The following is a 23,306-nucleotide window of genomic DNA, read 5'->3' on the forward strand; positions in this document are numbered from 1 at the left end:
AATATTCTGTTAATTTCACTACAGAAAACAATTAGAAAGTTATTTTGGGGGGGAAGTTCCAGAATATGCTATTACTCCTCTATCTTTCACCCACATTATCATGAAGAGTATGACCTTTATCCTAAGATATTTTTGCATTGAACAATTAAACATTTCTTGAAAGATAGAGTTAATGAATTTCCTGCTAAAATTATCTAAAAAGACTATTTAAAACCCTGATCTGCTGGTAACAGAGGTGTTTCTTGCTGTGTTAAAAAGATCAATTAAGAGAGTTCATAAGGATTTAAATTGAATCTTTCGCCAGGCACTGCTGAAATGTGGGAGGATTATATTAGTCTAGTATCACTTGTGGTATTAAGTCGGTGTGTGGGATCGTTTAATGCTCTGTCTTAATTCTGCATGTTTCCTGTCAGAAATGGTAAAGAATCTGGTGTATATACACGGGAAGAGTGTTAAATACATCAATTACCAATTTGGGAATGTAGCAGAAGGGTAGATCTGGGCAAAATGCTGAAGGAGAAGTCTGCCAGGAGTCTAACCTCAAGAAATGACTCATTGGTTTAGTAAATTCTTCATGCAAATTTTGCCAAATAGACATTGCTTATGTGTTATGAAATATACTTCCCTGCCTAGATGCCAGGAAAGCTCCAGCTGGCTTGACACCAACCCAGTTCAAAGAGGGGATAGGGGGCCTTTTGGGGTTCTATTTTACATGTAAGAGAAAAGACCAAGTAAATTATAAATTAAGGAGCTGAAGAAAATGGTAAAGAAAATGATCATTAACCACTCTGGGGTGAAGCCAGTACAGTATAAAAACACAGAAGAAAGCTGAGTTTATGAGTTTTTTTTCTCTTAGCAAATAACAAGCCACCAGAACAGGGTAAATTTCTTTGATTTTTCTTTATGCAAACTCTACTTTCTGTATTTGGAATTTCTTAAAGCTAGAATTTCTTAATGCTAATGTGTGGGCAGCAAGGCAGTAATAATGCAACTTTATTTTCTTTGAAATATTTGAAAATAATTTTCTTACTTTTAGAAGGCAGTATTTGCACTCAGATATATTGATGAAAATCTGAAAATAGCAATTAGGCTTTTTCCAAACAGTGAAAAAAATCAACTGTTCTTCCTTCTTCCTGTGTAAATTATTGATGGCATATTTCATTCAGAACCATTTTTAAAATCATTTTATACTCAGGAGATATATATAACATACTCCTGAGGTGTATTCTCTGTAAGTTCTACAAAGAAGTAGACATATTTCTTCTGCCCTCTTCTCTCCCTCATAGCAGATTTATGTGTGGAAATAAGACAAATAATTTAAAATTGACATTTGAAAAATAGACAAGTAAACTGGATAGAATAAGGGAAAGAATTCCATTTATCCTATGAATCTTGCTCTAAGTATGTCACGAAGATATTGGCAGTTGGGAATTACCAAAGGAAGGGATTTGATTAAAGTTATGTGTTATGAAAATTAATTTGCAGCATGTGTTGAAAGAAGTGATAGGAAAGAGATAAACCCGTTAGGATACTACCTTCCTCTGATCAAAAAGCTTGAGTGGCTTCCCTGAACTACACATGGCCTGGTATTCAGGCCCTCCCAACATGTCATTATATGTTTCTGGTGTCCTGCCTCACATCTTCCTTTTGAGATATACTAGCTAAATTGGCTTACTCCCTGTTAAAAATAAATAAATAATATTATGCCTACCCCTTCTTGGCCAATTTATGCTTCTTCTTTTGTTGAAATTTTCCCCTACCTATAGAGTATTTATTCATTCTTTCAGGGTTGAAGCTATTTTAAGGTTTTGGGATTCTTATGTGTAATCAGTCACATAAATGAATATTTGTAATTCAATGTAATGAGTGCAGTGATACAGAAAGGTATGTTGTTGGAGGAGACTAAGTGAGTCATATTTAACCCTACGTGATTGATAGAGGGGGAGGAGATAGGAAGAGATAGGAATTTACTGGTGGTTTAGGAATTTATTGGTAGGTTTAGGATAGCAACGAAAGTGAGGGAGAACATTTCAGACTGAGAAAACAAATTGAGCAAAAGCACTGAACTACAGAATCGGGAACATAGTAGGGAAATACAAGCAGTTTGGTGTTCCTGGAATGTGAAGTGTGAGGCTGGACACAGATTGTGGGCTTCACTATATAGTATAGTCTTTTTCAAATTCTCTTTGACCGAAAGAACCCCTTCTTTATAGAAAAGCCTATGCAGAAGCCCTATACAACAGGCAAACTGAAAATTGTGCTCTGGTTGAAGCAGAAACTCCCTTCCTCCTTCCCCTGTCCACCCCCCCACCCCCGCCCACTACCATATGCATATACTTCCATACACAAACAGAACCCCTCTCCTTTGAAAACCATGCTAGTGGCAAAGAGGAGTCATTAAAGGGCTTGAAGTCTCAGAATGACAATCATATTTGCACTTTAGAAATATCACTGTGATTAGGTAAGGAATAAATTTAAAGGGCAGAACTTCAGAGGTAGATACCAGTGAAGAGATTTTTGGAGTAGTTTGGATAAGAGATGATAAGAGGCTTCCAGTACCAGCCATGATGGAGTAACTGGTGCAAAATTAGCCCTCTCAATGTATACGGCATAAAACTGGACAAAATATATGAGGCAACTGATTTCAGCACTGCACAATAAGCAGCCTAAGACTGCAGTCCTTGTCATTGCCCTGGCTGCCTGCCTGCATGCCATTTCCAGACTGCGATGCAGCCACCTGTAGTCCAAGCAGTTCAGTGGTCCCACTGAGCTGAGTATGCAGAGGACAGAATTCTTCAGCTGAAGGGACTGAAATCTGCTGGCCAGAGCACTAGTCTTTGACCCAGTACTGAACTGCATTTGCTCAGGGCGAGACTACGTAAACTTTCCACAGAGCTGCTGATGTTGAGAAAGGAATATATTCTAGTGGCAGCGCAAGAGTCCTAACCCTGCCAGTGAGAGATCTCTTTAAAACTTTAACACCCTAGGCATCCAGCTGAGATATCAGAAAGATCATGGCTCAAAATGCAGAAATTGTAAAGCTAAGTGATTTATTTATGCTTCCACAGTTAGAACTGGTGGTCAAGAGCTAGAGTACTGGATATGTGGGTTTCAACTTAGGCTGCACATTAGAGTCACATGGGGAGATTTTAAATATCCTAATACCTAGGGCACTCTAGCCAGTTAACTTAGAATGTCTAGGAGGGGTACCCACACATAGGTATTTTTTAAAGCTGCCCTAGGTGATTATAATTTAAAGTCAAGATTAAGGATCTGTGTTATAGATGCCATCTTGAAACATTTAGCCATGAAAGGAGAGAAACAATCCCTTAAGGTAGAGGTTCTTAATCTTTAGCAAGCGTCAGAATCATTTGGAAGGCTTGGTAAAACACACTGCTAAGCTCCATCACAGCATTTCTAATCCAGTAGGTCTGGGGTCAGTCCTGAGAATGTACATTTCTGACAAATTCCCAGGTGATGCTGATGCTCTTAGTATCTGGACCTACTTGCTTTGAGAAACCATTGCCTTAAGGAGATAAGAAAGTTGAGGAATCTTTCTTGTTAGGATACAGGAGTTCTGAGCATCGTTTTAGCATCTTTTAGGAAAAGAAATAACAGAAGATCTTTCTTTTGCTAATTGGCATCATCTTGATTTCCTGTACCTGACTGTCCAAACTTTATGTGCTCTGATTGAAATTGAAATATACAAAATAAATGATAATTTTGCAGGATATATATGGATATATGTACATGCATACATTGTTATTCTAAGTAACTTGATTTCTTTCTTGTGCTCTTGCTCTTCCATTGTCATAAATGGTTTGGACTAACAAAGAGGACTAGGAGCCAGAGATCCAGTTTGACTTTGCTGTTTATCTTAGAAGCTGAAGAAACCATTCACTCCCCCTTACTACAGTATTTTTCACTTTTCTTATCTAAAGTGGAATGAAATTAAGGTGATTTTTCCTTAAGGGAAAAGAGGGCTTAGAAGCGTGCAAGGCTAAAGAGGTTTAAAAAAAAAATCTTATGTTATAGAACTTAGAGGAGAGACAATATTTTAAATGAGCAATTCAGTATAAACAAATAATGAATAGTAAACTAAATTAGAGCAGTCAGAATGGACAAAAAAAATTGCTCACCTAAAACTGACTTTCTAAAATTGATTCTCTTCAGCTGTATTCTAAGATTTCTGAACTCTAACTTAGTTTGTTTGAAGGCACTTGAAATATGATCCCTGAAATTATAAAGAAATAGATCAGTATCTCCTGTTAAAATGTTTTAGCTAAGAAGCAGTCTGTGGTGTTGCAAAAGTAAATTATTTTTGTTTAAGAAATGAATGTTTAGAATAAAACCCAACACTGTCTATTTTCCTTTATATCCTAAGTGAGAGACAAAATGCCCTAACCATTAAAAGCAATAGTTTAAAAAAAAAACCTTTGATCCTATTTTAAATTAAAACAGTATAAAATAAAGAGCCTACGTTAAAACTTTGAGATAGTAATTACAAGTGAATTTTAGACGCAAAATAGAAATTTGCTTTAGTTTTATTTATCCCCTCCTTTTAAATATGGTAGAGATAAAATAATAATAATAGGGGCCCATTCCTTATTATTTTCTTGGATATGGCCTTTATAAATTTCCATAGGAAAAAAAATATCACAGGCCATATCCTCTTAAACACCCACAATTGCTACTTTCTTTCTTTACGGTTTAGGCTTTCATTATTTCAAATAATAGGCTTTTTTTAAACATCACCAAAAGAATTATTTATTTAGGTTCAATTATTTGTCAAGATCCAAACTGTTTTATCCAAATTCCCCCCCCCCCCCCATTGTTTCCTACTGTTAAGGCAGGTAGGAATGCATTTTTGTTTTCCTTAATAGGAGGAAGTTATTTAACCTCTTAGTGCCATTCTTTTAATTATTTATGTAAAGTTAATATAGGTTCTATCCTGAAAGGGATGGGTGTCTTAGATTACTGTTTGTAAAGGTTTATATTACATAGTACTTTGGGAAGAGTTCATGGTATTTTTGATGCTATTATTTGGTCTTAGCTTTTTTTTAGAATTTTACCTTTCTTAATTCTGTACCTCAGTTTCTCATTATGCAAACAATAAGTATAGTAATGAGAAAACTGGGAATTTTGGGACCCGTAGGGAGGGTGAAAGTTTTCATTCTTTTTGGAAACATTGAGTTTGTTCTTCAGCTCTCAGTACTCAGAGAGAGGTTTCCTTTGCCCCAATCATAGGAGTTGGATTTCTAAGGCAAATCAAAATGCAGTACACCGAAGCCTGCATCTGTTCCAGTTTGGTTGTATCAGATGATGTGATATGTATCCCTTGTAATCATTTGGAGAAATAAATAATTCCTCATCTGTCAAAAGGAGATAATAATGTGTTCCACACAGTGTCACACATGTGAATTCCTTAGCCTTGCCAACAGTAAGAGTTTGGTGTTTGTTATTATTATTACAATGTGTCAAAAACAATATTATAGTCATAAAAATTTAGAAAGTAGCATTAGTTACTGATATATTTTGCCAAACCATGTAGGATGGTTTAGTTAATTCTGATTAAAACATTCTTATGGGGCGGGCCGTGGTGGCTCAGCAGGCAAGGATGCTTGCCTGCCATGCCAGGGGACCCGGGTTCGATTCCCGGTGTCTGCCCATGTAAAAAAAAAAAAAAAATTCTTATGAAGAGTCTTTGTCCTCTGCCCCCAAACTAAAATAACCTGGTGTTACCAAAAAATGAGGAACTTAAAGCCATTATGTAACTCTACAATAATAATTTGCTGAGTAACATTTAAGATAGTTTTAGGCATCAGGAATCTTTTTTTACCATTCTACATATGCAAATAATACTTGATTTGTTCCTGAAACAATTGCAGAAAAATAATTTTTAGAATTAAAAAATTAATCTTACATTTGGAAGAGAATATGACATCTTATATAATTACCTGTACAAGTTGCCAGTAAATATGTTTTATTAATTATCTCTAAATGCTTACTTCTAAAAGTGAAGAAAAATTGGGTGATTTTATTCCCTTTATCTAACAAAACCTTCTTTTAAAAGAATTTTAAGCTCAGTCTTTCTGATTGACATTATTTTCGTTTACCAGTGAGCCCTGGGGGAAGTTGAAGCTTATGAACCAGTTTCTGATATAAAAGTAGCTTTTATTTGTGTGGGTGTTTTGTTTTCCGAGCTCCCAGAGCAGGTATACACCTGAATATGATTTTATATACTTCATGTGTGCTAATTTACATACTCACCTTTCCTGATCTTTCAGTTTTCTTTTAAAAAGCTTCCTGAAATAGGGTTGGTTATACCTTACTTTGTTTATTTTCTTCCTACATTTCTTCTGCTTTGCTCTGCTGATTACTTTTTTCATGAACTAAAAGCATTATTCAGTTAGTGAGTAGGTATGCTGAGTTCATTATTAAGTTTCATCATTTTTCTTTTGGTGACTTAGATACCTGTGGAGGGGGGACAGGAACAGCAGACAGATTCCACCAAAGGACGATGTCTGAGAAGAACTGTCAGCGTCCCTTCCGAGGGTCAGTTTCCTGATTACCCACAAGAGGGCGCAACCAAACTGGGTAAGCTCATAATAAAGGGAAAAAATTTCCCGGTTTTTGTTGGGTCATTTATGGATTTATTGTTGACCATTAACAGTAAAGCAAAACATCTTTCATTTCCTGTTAAGTAAGCAGGTTGGAATCAATAGCATGTTAATCGAGGGTAGAGGTCATTAGAAAGTTTGGTTCTGTGTAACCAAAAGACAGCAGTTATTTTATAGAGAGAAAATTTATCTGTGCCCTAGTAAGGTTGCTGTTGTTCAGTTCTAGGCAGGTTGGCTGATGTATTGTTTCTGGGTTTTTTTCTAATTTCTAAATTCTGAAAAGAGCATGAGGTGATCTTGTTGAAGCACTGACATTCACAGGGAAGCCAGTGTATGGAAACAGTGTTCGGTGGTTTAGATATGTCCTGTTCACACAGCTACTAATGTTGTCTTATACAGTGTAATGCAGGCTAATTTAACTAAGCTAATTTTGCATGTTCCATATGAGTAACTTTCAGGATTGTGTTGGAGTGGGTAAGAGAGAGGGAGAAAGCAAAGAAATCCCATTTGAGTTGGTATACACTACAGGGGTTAATATCAGTATCAAAGCAGCTCTTTCCCCCTTTCCTACCAAATGTATTCTGTTAGGTGTTTTTCGTGTTTACCAATAGAAATTTAGGTAATAACACCACTCAGATAATGTTAAGGAAATACAATTAAGATTAAATAAAATAATGACAATTTGAAAAGTAGAAGGCCCTTTAACTTGTGAGATTATTATTATTTGCATGGTGAGCCATACACATTTAGTCACAGATATTTGGTAGACAGAACAGAATATCATTCATTATCTCTATGGGGGCAAATATGGATAATAGCATGGTTTTGATTGTGCTTTTGAAAATCTAGAGGGGTTTTCTTTGCTTTTTTCCTTCATTTCCTAAATGGAACTCAGAACTCTTGTTCGAAATTTTTATCTTTTATTTCTCTTTTTATACTGTAATGGTTGTTGCTTTTCTAGAAATTAGTTAGGTTAGCAAACAATTTTATCTAAGGAGAAAATTTACTTTGAGAGGCAAATTTTCCTCTCAACCGGTTTCCATTGTATTTCTATAAGTGTGTTGAAACCAGTGTGGGTATGGGCCTGAATTATATTACAAACCTGTTTGAGTGTAACCATTTTATTTCCGTTTATAGTTCATAAATAAGTTCAGTCTAAACTGGGTTGTCTTCACCTTCTTTCATCTCCTTTGCTTTCATTATTTGTAATGTTATGTTGATGATTATCTTTGCCACTACTCTAGGAACCATTGTCTACTTGAGTCTTGGTGCACAGAAATCAATGGATTTGAAGGCAGTGCATCATTATTTGAATAATCATTACAATATCTTAAGAGAGAAAACTATGTAGTAAATTATTAAATATCTGCAGTATTTCGGGTACTGTTCCCAAAGACAAACTAAGATGAGGTGGGAAAGATATTTCTCCAAATCCAGTCCTTTACCTTCTGTCCTTGACAAGTCTGGTAGCCATCCTGATCCATAGCAATCTCTGATCATTTTAGGGGTGGATTTTGTAAATTAGTACTAGAAGCTCTCATCCATAGGTATTAGAGGGGGAAAGACTAGTTCTAGAGCCATTCTTCCTTACATGCCAATCTAATCTTGAATTAGATACTCGGTGGTTCTATTTTTATCTGCCAATGATTTGTCTTTAGGCAAAACTTCTGCTGTTAAATATTTCATTGAGTCATTGCTTTATATGCTACATTCTAAGTCAGTCCCAAGAAATGAAAAGAGGTGTAAGATAAGATTTCTGTCTTTAAAAAGGTTTTTCTGTAGTTAGGAAGATAGGATACATGCATTTAGAAACAAAAAAATAGGTTAATATCTAAAAATGAGTTGTATTCCTATATGCCAACAACAGGTAGGAAATGAAAAGTGTTTAATATACAGTTTATCTGTGCATCACAAAATAGCGAACACTTAGGGGGAAAGTCTAATGAAAGATATGTAAGACTTCTACACAGAAAACTATAAAACATTAATGAAAGAAATTTTAAAAGATTTAAGTAAACGAGGGTTATACCATGATCATGGTTTAGAAGACTCAGTGTTATGTCACTTCTCTTCAAATTCAAAATTCCAATTTTTTCCCTCCATAAATTGGCCATTTGATTCTAGAATTCATATGGAAATTCTAAAGGCCAAGAATAGCCAAGATAGAAGAAAACAAGGTGAGAAGGTATAATAAAACTACTAGTATCAAAATGTATTTAAAAATTGTAGTGAGGTATTAGTGAAAGAATAGACAAACAGAATGGAAAGTCTTGTAAACAATCCCACATTTCACGAGGGGAGGAAATACTAGATGAACAAAGAAGAGTGGACCCAGCTGAACCATACCATATCAGAATATACAAAATGCTCTTACACACACATGCCTCAAATACCTAACAGCTACCTCAGTTCACTGCATGCATTATGAGCCACAACCACTATAAATAAAAGAAATGATAATAAGGAAATGTGAAGCAATTGTAATTTTAGATAGATTGATTGGTCAAGGACGGCCTCATTTCTGAGTGACTTCTGAGTAAAGATCTGATGAAAGTATGAAGTAAGGTGTGCCAGTTTGAAAGGATGCTGTACCCTAGAAAAGCCATATTTAATCCAATCTTATAGGAGCAACCATTTCTTCTAATCCCTATTCACACTATAGGTTGGAAACTGGATTAGATTATCTCCACAGATGTGTGACTCATCCAATTGTGGGTACATAATATCTAAATCATTTTGATTTAAAAAAACAAGAAAAAATAATTTTGCCTTGTAGATATGTGACAATATCCAGCTTTTATTTTATTCATGAAAAGATGATTATCCAAATTCATACCCATGTAAAGCATGATTTGCTGAGTTTTCAACAGGAGATTACTTCTTTATACAGTTGGGTTCTTGACATACAAACAGTATTTGGATATTAATTCATCACATGAACTAGTAAAATGTTTATTCTCAGTATAAATGTAACCTACATAAATTTAAGGCATTCTTTTTTTTTTTTTTTTTTTTTTTGCATGGGCAGGCACCGGGAATCAAACCCGAGTCTCTGGCATGGCAGGTGAGAACTCTGCCTCCTGAGCCACCTTGGCCTAGCCGGCATTCAATTCATTTTTAAAACAAAGCCACCATGTAGTATACAAGAATACTCTGAAATAGAAGGAAGATGAAAGCTGAATAATGGACAACACTTTTGTGAACTATAAATTTATGGAAGGAAATTTATCTCCACTACTGGACGTTACCTACTGCCAGGCTGGTGGAAAACACAGACATGAAGTTTGTCCAATCTGTTCATAGCATTTCTTTGACACCCTAGTAAAAGCTCATGCTCCCATGCCCTAATGGGTCAATCAAAGCACAAACCTAGAATGAGCAAAAAATACTTGTATGCAGATAACATCAGAAACGTGATCATAAAGCTAGCTTAATCAGAAAATGCCAAATATTCAAAAGCCTGATACTTTCTCAATTCTCTAACAGAAATTTCAAATTGAACGGGCAGATTCAAAACCAAACATCTACTCAAGGCTGCAGATATTTCATACCTCTATTTTAGTTACCCCGTGGTCTTATTTAGATCTCTGAATTTTTTTTTTACAAACTGTGCCTATAATAGTAAATTTGTTTTATTACCATGCCATCCTCAAAAAATTAGGAAACATTTGGTAAATTTATTTAAAATTAAAATTTAACATTTTATGTGTTTTGCAAGATATATTACTCTAGCAGACTTTAGGAACGAATACATCAGAAGTCTGTGAGAGGAAACATCAGCTATCCAAAATGTTCAAGTTTATTTAAGTGATGAAGTCAAACAAAATTTAAAATAACAACAAAAAGGAAATCAAATTGGAAAAACTTTGAGAAAAGCTAACCTTATGCCCATCTTTTTCTAAGTTTATTGACCTAAGGGATACAGATTTAAGGTAACTTCAAAGAAAATGAATATTTTTAATTCAGGATATGCTCTCTAAGACATTTGAAAGATTATTATAAATGATAAATATTTGGATCAGAATTAGTGGAGGATATTGATTATTTAAGCCTTAACTTTAATCCTGACTCTCTCTCGTAGATTAAATTAGCCTCAGTTATAACTTTGTCTATAATCTAGTGATGACTCTTCCTTCGTATTCCCAAGACATTATTATGAGCACCTACATAGTCTATGAAGTTATTTTCAAGATGTTTGAATCTTTTATTTAAAGCGTAAGTGGTGGTTCACGGGTGGTTCAGTGGTCCTTCCATGTGGGAGACCCGGGTTTGATTCCCAGACCATGCACTACCCACCTCCCACCAAAAAAAAAAAAAAGCAAGTGGTAATAGTACTGAAAGAAGGGAAATGTGGATAATGAAGATTTAATGTAACAAGAAATATATTCTTCAATTTTTTGAATAACAAAATTTAAAATGTTGGCAAATAATGCCTTTGTGTGATAGCATTCAATATTTAGATTGATTATTAAATTAACTTATATATGTATTTAACCAGTAGAAGCAGATCTTGAACTTTTGGGTGCTCTTTATAATGATCAAAACTTGTACAAGAAAAATAACAGTCTGCCCTTTCTACCTTTGAATATTAGAGCTCAATGAATAATGGCAGCCCTTGGTTTTCTTTGACAATTTCTAAAAATGTTAAGTCTTGCTCCCTTCTTATAAAATAAATTAAGACCATTTGAATATTATCTTAAGGTAAGATAGAAGATAGAAGCTCAAGGTAAGACAGCTGTATAATATCCAGCATTTAAATTGTCCTCTATCATTAATAGATTTTAGTGAAACATAAGTAATACAAAAGCTTAAATGAGCTGAAAAATAATATTTAAAAAAATTATGGATAATTAAGGTAAAAGACCCTGGAATAATGTCCTCTAAGTCTTTTGGTTGAGTAGTTTGGGATTTTCTTAGAACCGTGAGTTACTATGTGTTTTTTCTTTGAAATGTGATTCTAAGATATATGTGATAATACTGATGTTAATATTCCAGGCTTGAGTTTAGGTCAAAAATAGCCGTGTGTTGTCAGTTTTGCTATAATGTGACCTATGCACTCCTAAAAATCACTGCACTATGCAAAATTGCAGAATATAAACCACAGGATTTCTGAGAAAAAGGAATTAGGGGCATTATATTTGAAAACTTAGTAGCACATTTTAAAAAGATGGGAGCTTAGTAAAAATGTTGTGTGTGTTAAATGGTTGAGAAATACATAAATATTACAATAAATAAAAAGATCTGAAGTTTACTTATAGTAGTAGGTGTCAAAAGAGTTGCAGCTTGTAAGTCATTGTAAAGTGGTAGGAGGATTATCTGAAATCAGACAGAACTTTGTTATACCAGATGTGGGTGGGTGTGTCTCATAACACATACAGCGAACTGAGGTAGCTGTTCGTTGTTTGCTGTATTTGTATGAGTATTTTTATCTATTCAGACAAAACTTGGTTCAGCTGGGTACAGTTTTCTTTGTTTTGATTTCTCCCAGATGAAATCATGCATAAGCAAACACAAAATTTTTGTTATGCACAATTTGTTCCCTGATATATCAACAGTGATGAAATATTCACATTTTCAAAACAAGCATTATAGCAGAACTGACCTTACTACCAACTTGCTTTAATTAGATTTGTCCATTGAAAGAAGCAGCTTTCATTTGTTACCCAATTGAATGTTGAAATGTCAGTTACTATTTAACAGTCTCATATTTCTTTTGGATGTTTGTTATTTGGGTGTCAAAACTAGTATGAATAAAATAAAGAGTAGTATTTATTAAATTTTAAAGCTAACCTAATAAAGCAAATTCTAATTTTACTCTTATGGGCTAGATTTAGATTCGTGATTATAGTATTTTTCTTATGGGAAATCAGTTCTCAGTTCTAAGTCAAGACGCCAGGACCACAATTCCCTGTATTCAGAAAGTAGTAGTTTGGATTCCTGATTTGCTCTTTTATCTTCCTACCCATCCCCATCCTAGCACAGTGGAGAGTCATTCACTTCTGTAAAGGTGCTCCAAGACAGTGTGCTGCCACTTATGGTTGTACAAATTATGCATTGCCAACCCCCTAAGGGTAGTATTCATTTAATTGTCATTGTAGATTTATAGTTACTTCATAAATCGTCCAGAAGATGGCAGTAAAGTGTCTTCAATAAAGGATTATTTTTTCTAATTCATGCACATCATTTGCTGAGATTAGTGTCAGGGTTGTTCCAAACCCAAAAGGCCTGAGGAAGGAGAAACCATGAGGAAAGGCAACCTTTGACTGTGGATCAGTTACTTGCTAGGTTTATAAGGACTACATAAAATGTCTTAAGGTTGTGATTAGCCTAACAAACTTATTTTCAACAAACTTAAATAAAATATGTTCTATACCTTCACAACAATCTGAAGAGCATTTCCCATACCATGAGAGGCTCTGTATGCGTGTGTTTGGACAGTCCAGCCTGCATTCAGCTTATGTGGGGATTGGTGCCCGAGAGGACCAGAGGAGAGCCCTCCAAAATGTGGAGACCATGCTAAGGGCCACTCTTGACCAGTCCTAAGGCAGTATTAATAAACCAATATGGTGGTTGGAGAATCAGGTGAGAAGGGGAGATGGGTGACATAAACAATCAGGAGTTGTTTTTAAGTTTATACTGGATTTCTAGAACTGAAATGGAAGATTGAACAAATCTAATTTTATTCTTATAGAATCCCCACAAAAGCTATAGTTAAAGGATTTTCTTTTCAAGGCATGGTCCTTTAAGGATGAGGATAAGGAGAAAGATGAAAACAACCACACACAAAATTTGAAAACTGGAAAGAGATTGGAGTGTGGTAAATGACCCACCTGGTTTGGGAAAGCCAAATCTTAATCTAGCAACAAAGAAAGCCAAGAACCAACCTGATTTTCACTACAGAATCTCCAAATGGCTTAGGAATTCATGGTCCCAGAAACCTATGGTAGTAAGGCAGCGTAGAGGGGTTGCTGAGGAAGGTGGTGTGCTAGTGGAATGGCATTGATAAAATAAGGAGGATGTCTCAAAGTTTTTTGGAAGCAAATGGATCCCTAGGTCTTCTCTTCTTCATTCTACCAGGCAATTGTTTTTCTCACTTCCTACACCTACCCTAATATAAGACTGAAAATTTGTTCCTCTAGAAAGGAAAGCCCAAGGGTTTCTGGATTGGGAGATACTAAGCAAAACTAAGAGCAGGGCACTTTACCAAATACAAGAGAATTAAGTGAAGACATATTCACATTGAATAAGATTCCTTTACCCTCCAAGCAGGGTAACCAACTAGCCCAAGAGAAAAGACCTACAGATACTGACATTCCCAAGGTTTCAACTTGTCAGACGTCTCTACAGTCAAGTTCACTCACTGTCAGGGAGCTCCACCCATGTGTTCAGACCTTCCAATTAGCTTTTTGGATTCCTCCACTCAAATAGCAGATAACCAAAAAATAACATCTCAAAAAAGTCTCTAACAAGAAAGAAAGAGATGTAAACAAACAAGCAAACTTGGAGAATCAGAAACCAGAAAGTAGACAGGAAGCAACAACAAAAATCCTTACTACCTTCAGAGAGAAAGGATATTACATATAAGAAACAAGAACTGAATTCTATATAAAAACAAAGAGCTTTTGTCTGTTTTACAATTAAAAAATTGTACCAGAAATAAAAAATAGAAGGGTTAGAAGATGAAATTGAAGAGCTAGCCCAGAAAATAGCAAAAAAAAAAAAAAAAAAGATGAAACAATTAAAGGACAAATCTAGGAAGTCCAACTTCAGAACAATATAAATTACAGAAAAAGAAAAGGGAGGAAATCAATAGCAAAATAGCAGCTAATAAATGGCAAAGATATGATCTGAAATCAGTCAGTCTGCCTTCAGGATCTATTCTTTTTCTTTTTCTTTTTTTTTTAAGATCTTATTTTAATTTACTTTAATGATTATTGCTCATCTGTAAGGATTAATATTGCATTCATTAAAAATCATCCAATATAAAATAAACTTGTTCCTCCCAAGTAGCACTCCACACACTCACCCTTATGCCAGACATTTTTCTACAGTGTCCTTTGTTACATGGCTTGACAGAGACAGCTTTTACCCATTATTCCTCTGGATACAGTAAAAGACTGGGAGCAAGGGACAAGCTGGAGAGCAGCAGGACCTCAGTCCCTTTACTGCCGCAGAGTTGACAGAATGGATACTCAGTTGGCCAGGTTACCTCCTCTAATGGATGTGGTGTTCTGATTGGCTGGTTAAGTTCCCTGGGAAAAAGAGCTTGAACCATTAGCATCCACAAAGAAAACATGGGTCATACTGGCAAGGAGTGAGAAGGGACTGGGAAAGGAGAGGAAAGGGGAAAAACTTTTTGTCAAGACAATTGTCCCCTGCTAGGAAGCTGTAAAGTGAAACCTTTCCTTTCTTTTATATTCCTGTTTTTATATCTGTCTCTAATCAGTGGCAATAGAGAAATGAAAATTTCTAAATACCTGGCCCTAATGCTTGAGGGTCTATTCTTTTAACCACTATGCTTTATCATAAGCAAGGTTTACTACATGGCTGAACTCTAAATAGCATACATAGTTATAACGTTTTTTGCCCTTACCAAAATTACTGTGTAGCTATCATAGGGAAGGTAAAAGAATAGGTAGTGCACATGTGGTTACTGGGTTGGGGTTGGAGGTGGAGAAGGAAAGAGTCAAATCCTCATATTCCATAGTGGGAGATCAACAGATAATGTCTAAAATGGAAAAATTTTTTAAATATCAGTACAGCCATATTATTTAGAGATTTAATGATAACTCCCAAAAGAATTGGTAAAAAAATAAAAGTAGTTGGTTTTAGAGAAGTAAAAGTGGTAGAAGAGAAAAGCTGGAATTGCTATTTTTTTAACGAGTCTTGTAGAAACAGTAGGTTCTAAAACTATGTGCATATAATATGTGATTTACAAAATTAAATTTAAACAAATAGGGAAAAAGCATATACAGTTCAAAAGAAAGAAAATTACAATCTTATTTAAACATGAGAAGAAGATATTGTACCTCATTCATAATCAGATAAAAGCAAAGTAAAAGTACAATGAACTGCTGATTTTTACCTGTGAGGTAAAAATGTTTGAGTTGGAAGGATAGGAGGAAACAGCATTCTAGTCCATTGATGCTAAATTGTCTCTGTAGAGAGCAGCTCCTAAGCAGTTTGGCAAAAAATATCCATCCCTTTTACCCAAGAAGCAGTCTGTTTCTAGGAATTTATCCTACAGGTTTGCTTATGCAGTTATTATATCATTGTTTATAGTATCAAAAGAGAAGAAACTACCTATATATCCATCCATATGAGATTGTTTAAATAAATTATGTTATATGTATATAATAGACTAATATAGACCTATTAAAAAGAAGTAATTGCATATATACTAATATGACAAACAATTTCCAAGATAACACTGTTAAGGGGGGAAAAGCAGGTGTAGAGTTGGGCATGTATATTTACTATGATTAATGTAAAAATGGCATATCCATAGAAGCAAGAATGAGTGCATGTATGTGTGTGGTGCCTCTGTGTAACTATTGAACAGTATAGAAGAAAGATTTATTAGTGATTGCTTCTGAAGAGAGAGCTGGAGGCCTGGTAGACCCAAGTGGTGTGGAGATGGACTTTTCAGTATGTAGTCCTTTTTAAGTTTTAATTTTTAATCAAATAAATGAGTTAACTATTTCTAGATAATAATGACAATAATACCATTAACTATAAAAATAAAGAGGAAAAGAGTAAAAAAAGGAAGAACAAACCAGTCTGTACTAAAGGAACTTTTCAGTTTTTTAATGATATATTTCAAGAAAGAAGGAAAACAGTAAACTAAAATCTCAAGGAATTAAATGAAAGAGTATATTATATTGATGCTATCCAGGGGTTTCACACTGCTGAAATATACTACATTAAAAATAAGCTATGAAGTCCTTTTTCACTCTATCTTTATTAATTTATAATAGGATATTAACTTGACCATTACCACAGATTTTTTTATTAATTTTTAAATTTTTTAAAACATAAACAAACACAAACATTCTTACCATATGATCATTCCATTCTACATATATAATCAATAATTCACAATATCATCACATAGTTGTATATTCATCATCATGATCATTTCTTAGAACATTTGTATCAATTCAGAAAAAGAAATAAAAAGAAAACAGAAAAAAATTCATACACACCATACCCCTTACCCCCCCCTTCATTGATCACTTGCATTTCAATCTACTAAATTTATTTTGACATTTGCTCCCCCTATTTATTTTTATTCCGTATGTTTTACTGGTCTGTCAAAAAGGTGGGTAAAAGGAGCATCAAACACAAGGTTTTCACAATCACGCAATCACATTGCAAAAACTGTATCAGTATACAATCATCTTCAGGAAACATGGCTTCTGGAACACAGCTCTGCATTTTCTGGCAGTTCCCTCCAGCCTCTCCATTATACCTTAACTAAAAAGGTGATATCTATTTAATGCATAAGAATAACCTCCAGGATAACCTCTTGGCTCTGTTTGGAATCTCTCATCCATTGATACTTTATTTTGTCTCATTTCGCTCTTCTGTCTTTTGGTCGAGAAGGTTTTCTCAATCCCTTGATGCTGAGTCCCAGCTCATTCTAGGATTTCTATCCCATGTTGCCAGGAAGGTCCACACCCCTGGGAATCATGTCCCACATAGAGACACCGAGGGCGGTGAGTTTGCTTGCCCTGTTGGCTAAGAGAGGCCACAACTGAACAACAAAAGAGGTTCTCTTGGGGGTGACTCTTAGGCCTAATTTTAGGGAGGCTTAGCCTATCCTTTCCAGAGTTAATTTTCATATGAACAAACCCCAATATTGAGGGCTCTGCCTATTGCTTTGGTTGTCCCTACCGCTTGTGAGAATATCAAGAATTCTCTACTTGGGGAAGTTGAATTTTCCCCCTTTCCCACCATTCCCCCAAGGGTACTTTGCAAATACTTTTTAATTCATACTTTTTTATTCACAGTTTTGTTTTTATTTATCTGCACTAAAGAAGATAAAGAATCTGACTTAACAGGACTAAAAACTTCTTGACATTTTTAGGTTACTGTATTATAATCTAATGGATTATAAAAATAACTTCCATTGAATTCTTTTGAAATGTTTGAAAGAATATTTTCTTCTTATTGTCTCTGTTAAATAAAACAGCTGAAATTGTGCCGGGAGTAGACTTTCAGTGGATCATGAATGCTGTGTCCATGATTTAATGTATCGTTTTTATTGTGAATTTTTTTCCAAAAAACTCGAAACCCGAGACCACAATAGTAAAGTACATAAGAATTCATCTACATAGATCTCCTGTAGACTCAAAGCAACCTATTCTTGTAAGAGAAAATCTGAGAATGGAATTTTTCTACCTTGGTTAGGGATATTTTTATTATGCTTCTTGTAATGTTGGACAAGTAGAATTCTGAAGAATGCCAGTAAGAAAAATTTGTTAGAAATCTTTTCATTTCACAGTTTTCCAAGTATTGTTAATGAGCTTTGTAAATAACAGTATAATAACAAAATAATCAGCCTCTCCCTCTCTCTCGCTGTATATATATAGTATTATCCCACAGATTACAGATTTTGCCTATGAGCTGCATAAAAGCTAAATAAGTAAAATTGGACTATAGTGTTATTGGACAAGTATATTTCCAACCAGTACTTAATGAATTCAGGCTGCTCTTTAATTATTTTATTACTTAGCTCGTGTTAAGATTTTTCTTAATATCTTTTTTCCCCTCAATATTTTCCCATGATACTGCCTTTTATCGAGGTCCAGCCTTTTTGAGTGTTTTTCTGTGAAGTAAAGTATCATGGTCAGGTTCATGTGTCAACTTGGCCAAGTGGTAGTACCTGTTTGTCTGGTTGGGCAAGTGCTGGCCTGTCTGTTGCGATGAGGACATTTCATAGAAGTAGATCTTGATCACGTCAGCTGCATCCACAGCTGATTCCATTTGTAATCAGCCACGGGGAATGTCTTCTGCAATGAGTGATGCCCAATCTAATCACTGGAAGCTTTTTAAGGATTCAGAAGAGACAGGCTCTCTTCCTGCTTCGGCTGGCAAGCCTCTCCTATGCAGTTCATCCAGACCCTCCATTAGAATCATTGGCTTCACAGCCTGCCCTGCAGATTTTGGACTCTGCGTTCCTGTGGTCATGTGAGACACTTTTATAAATTTTATATTTGTGAGTGTTTGTTCCCTGTTGATTCTGTTTCTCTAGAGAACACTAATACATAAAGCAAGTTTCTGTACTTGTTAATACTAGTTGTAACAACCTATAGATTTGAGCAGATATGCATCACTGATAAATGCTTTTACAACTAAGCACCGATCACTTCATTTTATTATAACTACCTAATTCATAAAATTTACCCAGTTTAGAAGCTAGATAAGTTAAAACCAAAATAGCACACTTGGTCATTCCCAATGATGTCCCTGCTCACTGACTCAGTTAACATCCTTCTCCAGGAAGAAATCTACTCTAGTTTTTTTAGTATTGTCTGCTCGTTCTAAACTGTAGAAGTTGTAACACTTTAGTGGCTATCTCTATTCTTCACCATCCTTTTCTGAAAAAATGTGTTTTGTTTTCTCACTACCAAATGATTTTTTCCTGAAATCCGACTTCACCTGGTACTGAAGTTTCTCCCAGTATCAGAGAGGTGATAAGTTTTATAACTTCAATGTCTTCATGCTCTCTTTAGAGTTTTTAACTATTAGACCTCCCTTCTACCCCTTTAAAGCTCTCTCTTTTTTTTTAATTTTTTTTATTAATCAAAAAAAAGAAAAGAAATTAACACAACATTTAGAAATCATTCCATTCTACACATGCACTCAGTAATTCTTAGTATCATCACATAGATGTATGATCTTCATTTCTTAGTACATTTGCATCGATTTAGGATATCTCTTTCTTGATTTTTGTGACTTTTGTTGTCTAGAATAACCATTACATAGAAAGTATAAACAGGGCTTATACTTATAAACAGGCCAGAGTAACCATTACAATAGCAACTCTTAACAGTACTGAGGCCAAAACCAACAATAGTAAGTAAAAACAAGGGGAGTTTTAGTAATTTCAGGTATTAACTTCTGCCTATTCTACAATATAGAAAGAAAAGCATCTATATAACGATTTAGTGATCATAATCATTTATTAATTCTTAATTTCTCATTTACAACCTCTCCCTTTATTTTTGTCCATTCCTCAATCTTGAGGGCTATCTGGGCGATGACCAATCAGACTTCTTCATGATGAAAAGGGCATTTTCATTATGGGGTAGGGGAATAAAACTGTTTTTGGAAAGACTGGTACTTCTGGGTTTCACGGCTTAACTGGCATATGAACAATCCAGAGGCTTTAAATCCTTGAAAACTAAACTAAGATAAATTGAAAATTACAGATTTAAATAAGGAGTAGAAGGAGGTGATTCATAACTATGTTATACTGGGAAAATAACTTTTTATAGATTTTGGATAGAATCTAGGGTATGCATTTCAGGAACTTTGTTGCTTAGGGCCTTGCATCCTGTGGCATTTTGTAATATGTGCTAAAACTTGCATAAGAATAACTTACAGGATGACCTCTTGACTCTATTTGAAATCTCTTAGCCACTGAAACTTTACATTGTTTTATTTATTTTCCCCATTTTGGTCAACCAATCCCATGATGCCAGGGCCAGGTTCATCCATGGAAGTCATGTCCCATAAAGAAGGGAAGGTAGTCAGTTTATTTTCAGTTTGGCTTAGAGAGAGACCACAACTGAGCAACAAAAGAGGTTCTCTGGAAGTGACTCTAAGCATTAATTGTAAGTAGGCTTAACTTTGCCATTATAAAAATAGGTCTCGTTGTTCTCAGATGTGGCCTCCCTCTCTCTTTCAGCCGAACTCTGTAAGTGAAATCATTACCCTTCTCCCTACATGGCACATGACATTCAGGGCTGAAAGCCTCCTTAGCAAAGTGAAACATGACTCCCAGAGATGAGCCTGGCCCTGGCACTGTGGGATTGACAATGCTTTCCCGACCAAAAGAGGGAAAAGAATCGTAATAAATAAGACGTCAGTGGCTGAGAGAGTTCAAAGAATCGAGAGGCTACTCTGGAGAGTAGCTTGTCTTAGGCAAGCTTCAGTTAAATATTGCTGCTTATGATAATTTGCCAAACCCCAACTAAAAACCATTTCTGCTTAAAGAATGATCTCAGATCCTACGAAGATTCCATGCACTATGATTACTTTCCACAAAACTTAAAACCTCCAGATGGGTTTCTAGGCCAGATAAGTCCTGAAACCCAGAGCAGCCAGCCTCTCCAGGAGCATCAACTAATTCCTTTCTCCTAGCCCATATTATTGATAGCCCTTTCCAACATGAAAAACTTAGATGGACATAGCCCAAATTGGGAGAAGGATCAAAGGAGAAGAAGGAGGTATAACAGAAGATAGAATTTAACAAATGAGTTTGACTGCTGAATCATTATTGATACTTCTTTTAGTTTCCAGTGTCTTGGAGCAGCTAGAAAGAAAAACCTAAAATTGTGAAACTGTAAACCAGACCAGACTTTGAAATCTGTTCTACAACTAATTGTTGTGGTAAGCTTTGGAACTTTTTGTGTGTGTATACATATATATATAGCCATGGAATGAAAAAAAAAAATGGGTCTCATAAGCCTCAAGATTGAGGGGCGGGCTTATTAAATTGGGAACCTCTATTGCGTAAAAGAAAAGCAGGAATTCCACAGGTGGAAAGGTCCAATAGTTCCATGCCTTCTCTGGTCCCTAAAGGTCTTTGAAAATACTTTTTCATGTTATGCCCAGGACACTCTGAAATGCATCAGGGTATTGCATCAACTTTCACAGAATATTAAGATCTCATTCCCTCTTCTAAGTTCCATTCTACATAAAGCTATACTAAGTCGTTTAAATTAACTAACCAGAGAGGTTAAATTAGATAGTGTTCCACAGAAAATTTAAATTTGGGGCAAAACAAATATCTCTTCTTTTGGTTTCACACAGAAGTTGATGTCTTAAAGTACAAACAATACATCTTTTACTCTGTATTCTGGTTTACCTTAGTCCTAACCATATCAGCTTCATTCATATTTCTAATTGCAGTTTGACCTCTTTTTAAGCTTCTTTTACAGTTGCTGTATGGGTTAATGCTAACTTTCAGAGCTGAATAACTCAAACTTTGAGTCTCAGATGTCACACAGTTACCCAGAGTTCCAGGAACTACCAGGTTATACTCAAAGAACAAAGCATGTCACAATTTGGAAATAAATTAAAGCTCAGGAACAAATAATACAGCAATAAGAGCTTGCAATCTAGGTCCTAATTTCCTTATAAGCATTTTCTAAATAAAGCTATTTTCAGAAATAACATTGACAGTCGAGTTACACTGGGGTCATCAACCACAAGCCATAGCAGACATTTTGTCCTTTCTCGACTTTACACATTTACCAGATTTATGTTAATTAGTAGCTAGTACATAATTTAATATACTTGCCTTGTTTCTATTTTAAAATCCTTTTTAAAAGATGAAGTTCTGACTTATAGCTGATTTTTGGAGAAACATTAGAGCAAAGTTGTATAAATGGCAAGTAAATTTGGCTGTTTCCATGATCTGTAACTTTTTTAGAATAACTAAAACCATACCTAGCAGCATCATACTATTGTCTAACTTTATGGAGATCAGTATCTGGATATAATATAATCAGAGAGAACATTGCCAAGTCTTTAGGAATTTTATACAATCTCTAAATATAGGAATAATAAGTATTTCACTCATACAAATTTAACTAACAGAAGGATAGAGAATTCCTTTTAATTCTTGTAATACCTCTGAAACACTTCCTATGTAATATCACCTCACTTTTACAAGGTAAAAGAACAAATTCTTTGCAACAGTTTGAAATAAAAGACATCCTTTTAAGGTTCAGTTTGGGAGGGCAAAATATCAGAAGTTATCAGGTTTGAACACTATGCCAAACAGGAAGATGGGTTTCTGTAAAACAATATTTGGTTCCTTATTTAGCCAAAGTGGCAACAAAAATCTTCAAAAAATAAAGGATAATAAGGTGAATATAAACATCAAAGATTTTATTCTCAGATGACATAGAATCTTTGTTTTCTAGACAGAATACTCAAATGGATAGAAAACCTTTTTGTAATTTTTCATTAAGGGCAGAACATGGACTGTTCTGTACCATTTCCTCTGTACCTAAGGTTTCTCAACTCCAGGCCCAGTAGAAAGAATTCTGAACCAGTCCCACCCTCCCACATCTTTCCACACCTATCTCTTCCCCAATAGCTGCCTTAGCTGGTTAGACCCTGGGGCAGGGATAAGGGATAGGTGAGTCAGAAAGAATGAGGCCTGCTTTTTCAAGTTTCAGGTAAGAGTGGTGGGATATAAAACCCCTAAATTTGATGAGGGTTTGTATGCCCTTCTTTTAATTGTTTTCAGGTATAGATCTGTTTTACCTTAAGCTGTGGCCTGGACAATTGGAAAAATCCTTGCCTTTTCCAGAGACAGCCCTAGGGAAATTCCAGGGGGTGGTTTCTTTCTAATGCCCAGGTTTGTTTACAATGATTGCAGGTACTAAGTCTTTGAACCCTGGTGCTTAGAGTGTTTCTTATTTTGGGGACTCCAGGAGTACTAAT

At 35.2% G+C, this 23,306-nt stretch overlaps 1 protein-coding gene across 7 annotated transcripts in view; it reads left to right on the forward strand.

Annotated features, from left to right (window-relative positions):
• RASAL2 (RAS protein activator like 2) overlaps positions 1 to 23,306 on the forward strand; it is a 562,368-nt gene that overhangs the window by 297,852 nt on the left and 241,210 nt on the right. For all 7 annotated transcript variants that reach the window (XM_077157105.1, XM_077157101.1, XM_077157107.1 and 4 more), the window contains one exon: positions 6,471 to 6,597. In XM_077157105.1, the coding sequence (XP_077013220.1) occupies positions 6,471 to 6,597 (127 nt within the window). The remainder of the gene's footprint in view (positions 1 to 6,470; positions 6,598 to 23,306) is intronic.

The sequence above is a fragment of the Tamandua tetradactyla genome, chromosome 4, assembly GCF_023851605.1.
Source record: "Tamandua tetradactyla isolate mTamTet1 chromosome 4, mTamTet1.pri, whole genome shotgun sequence".
In the NCBI taxonomy this organism is placed as follows: domain Eukaryota; kingdom Metazoa; phylum Chordata; class Mammalia; order Pilosa; family Myrmecophagidae; genus Tamandua; species Tamandua tetradactyla.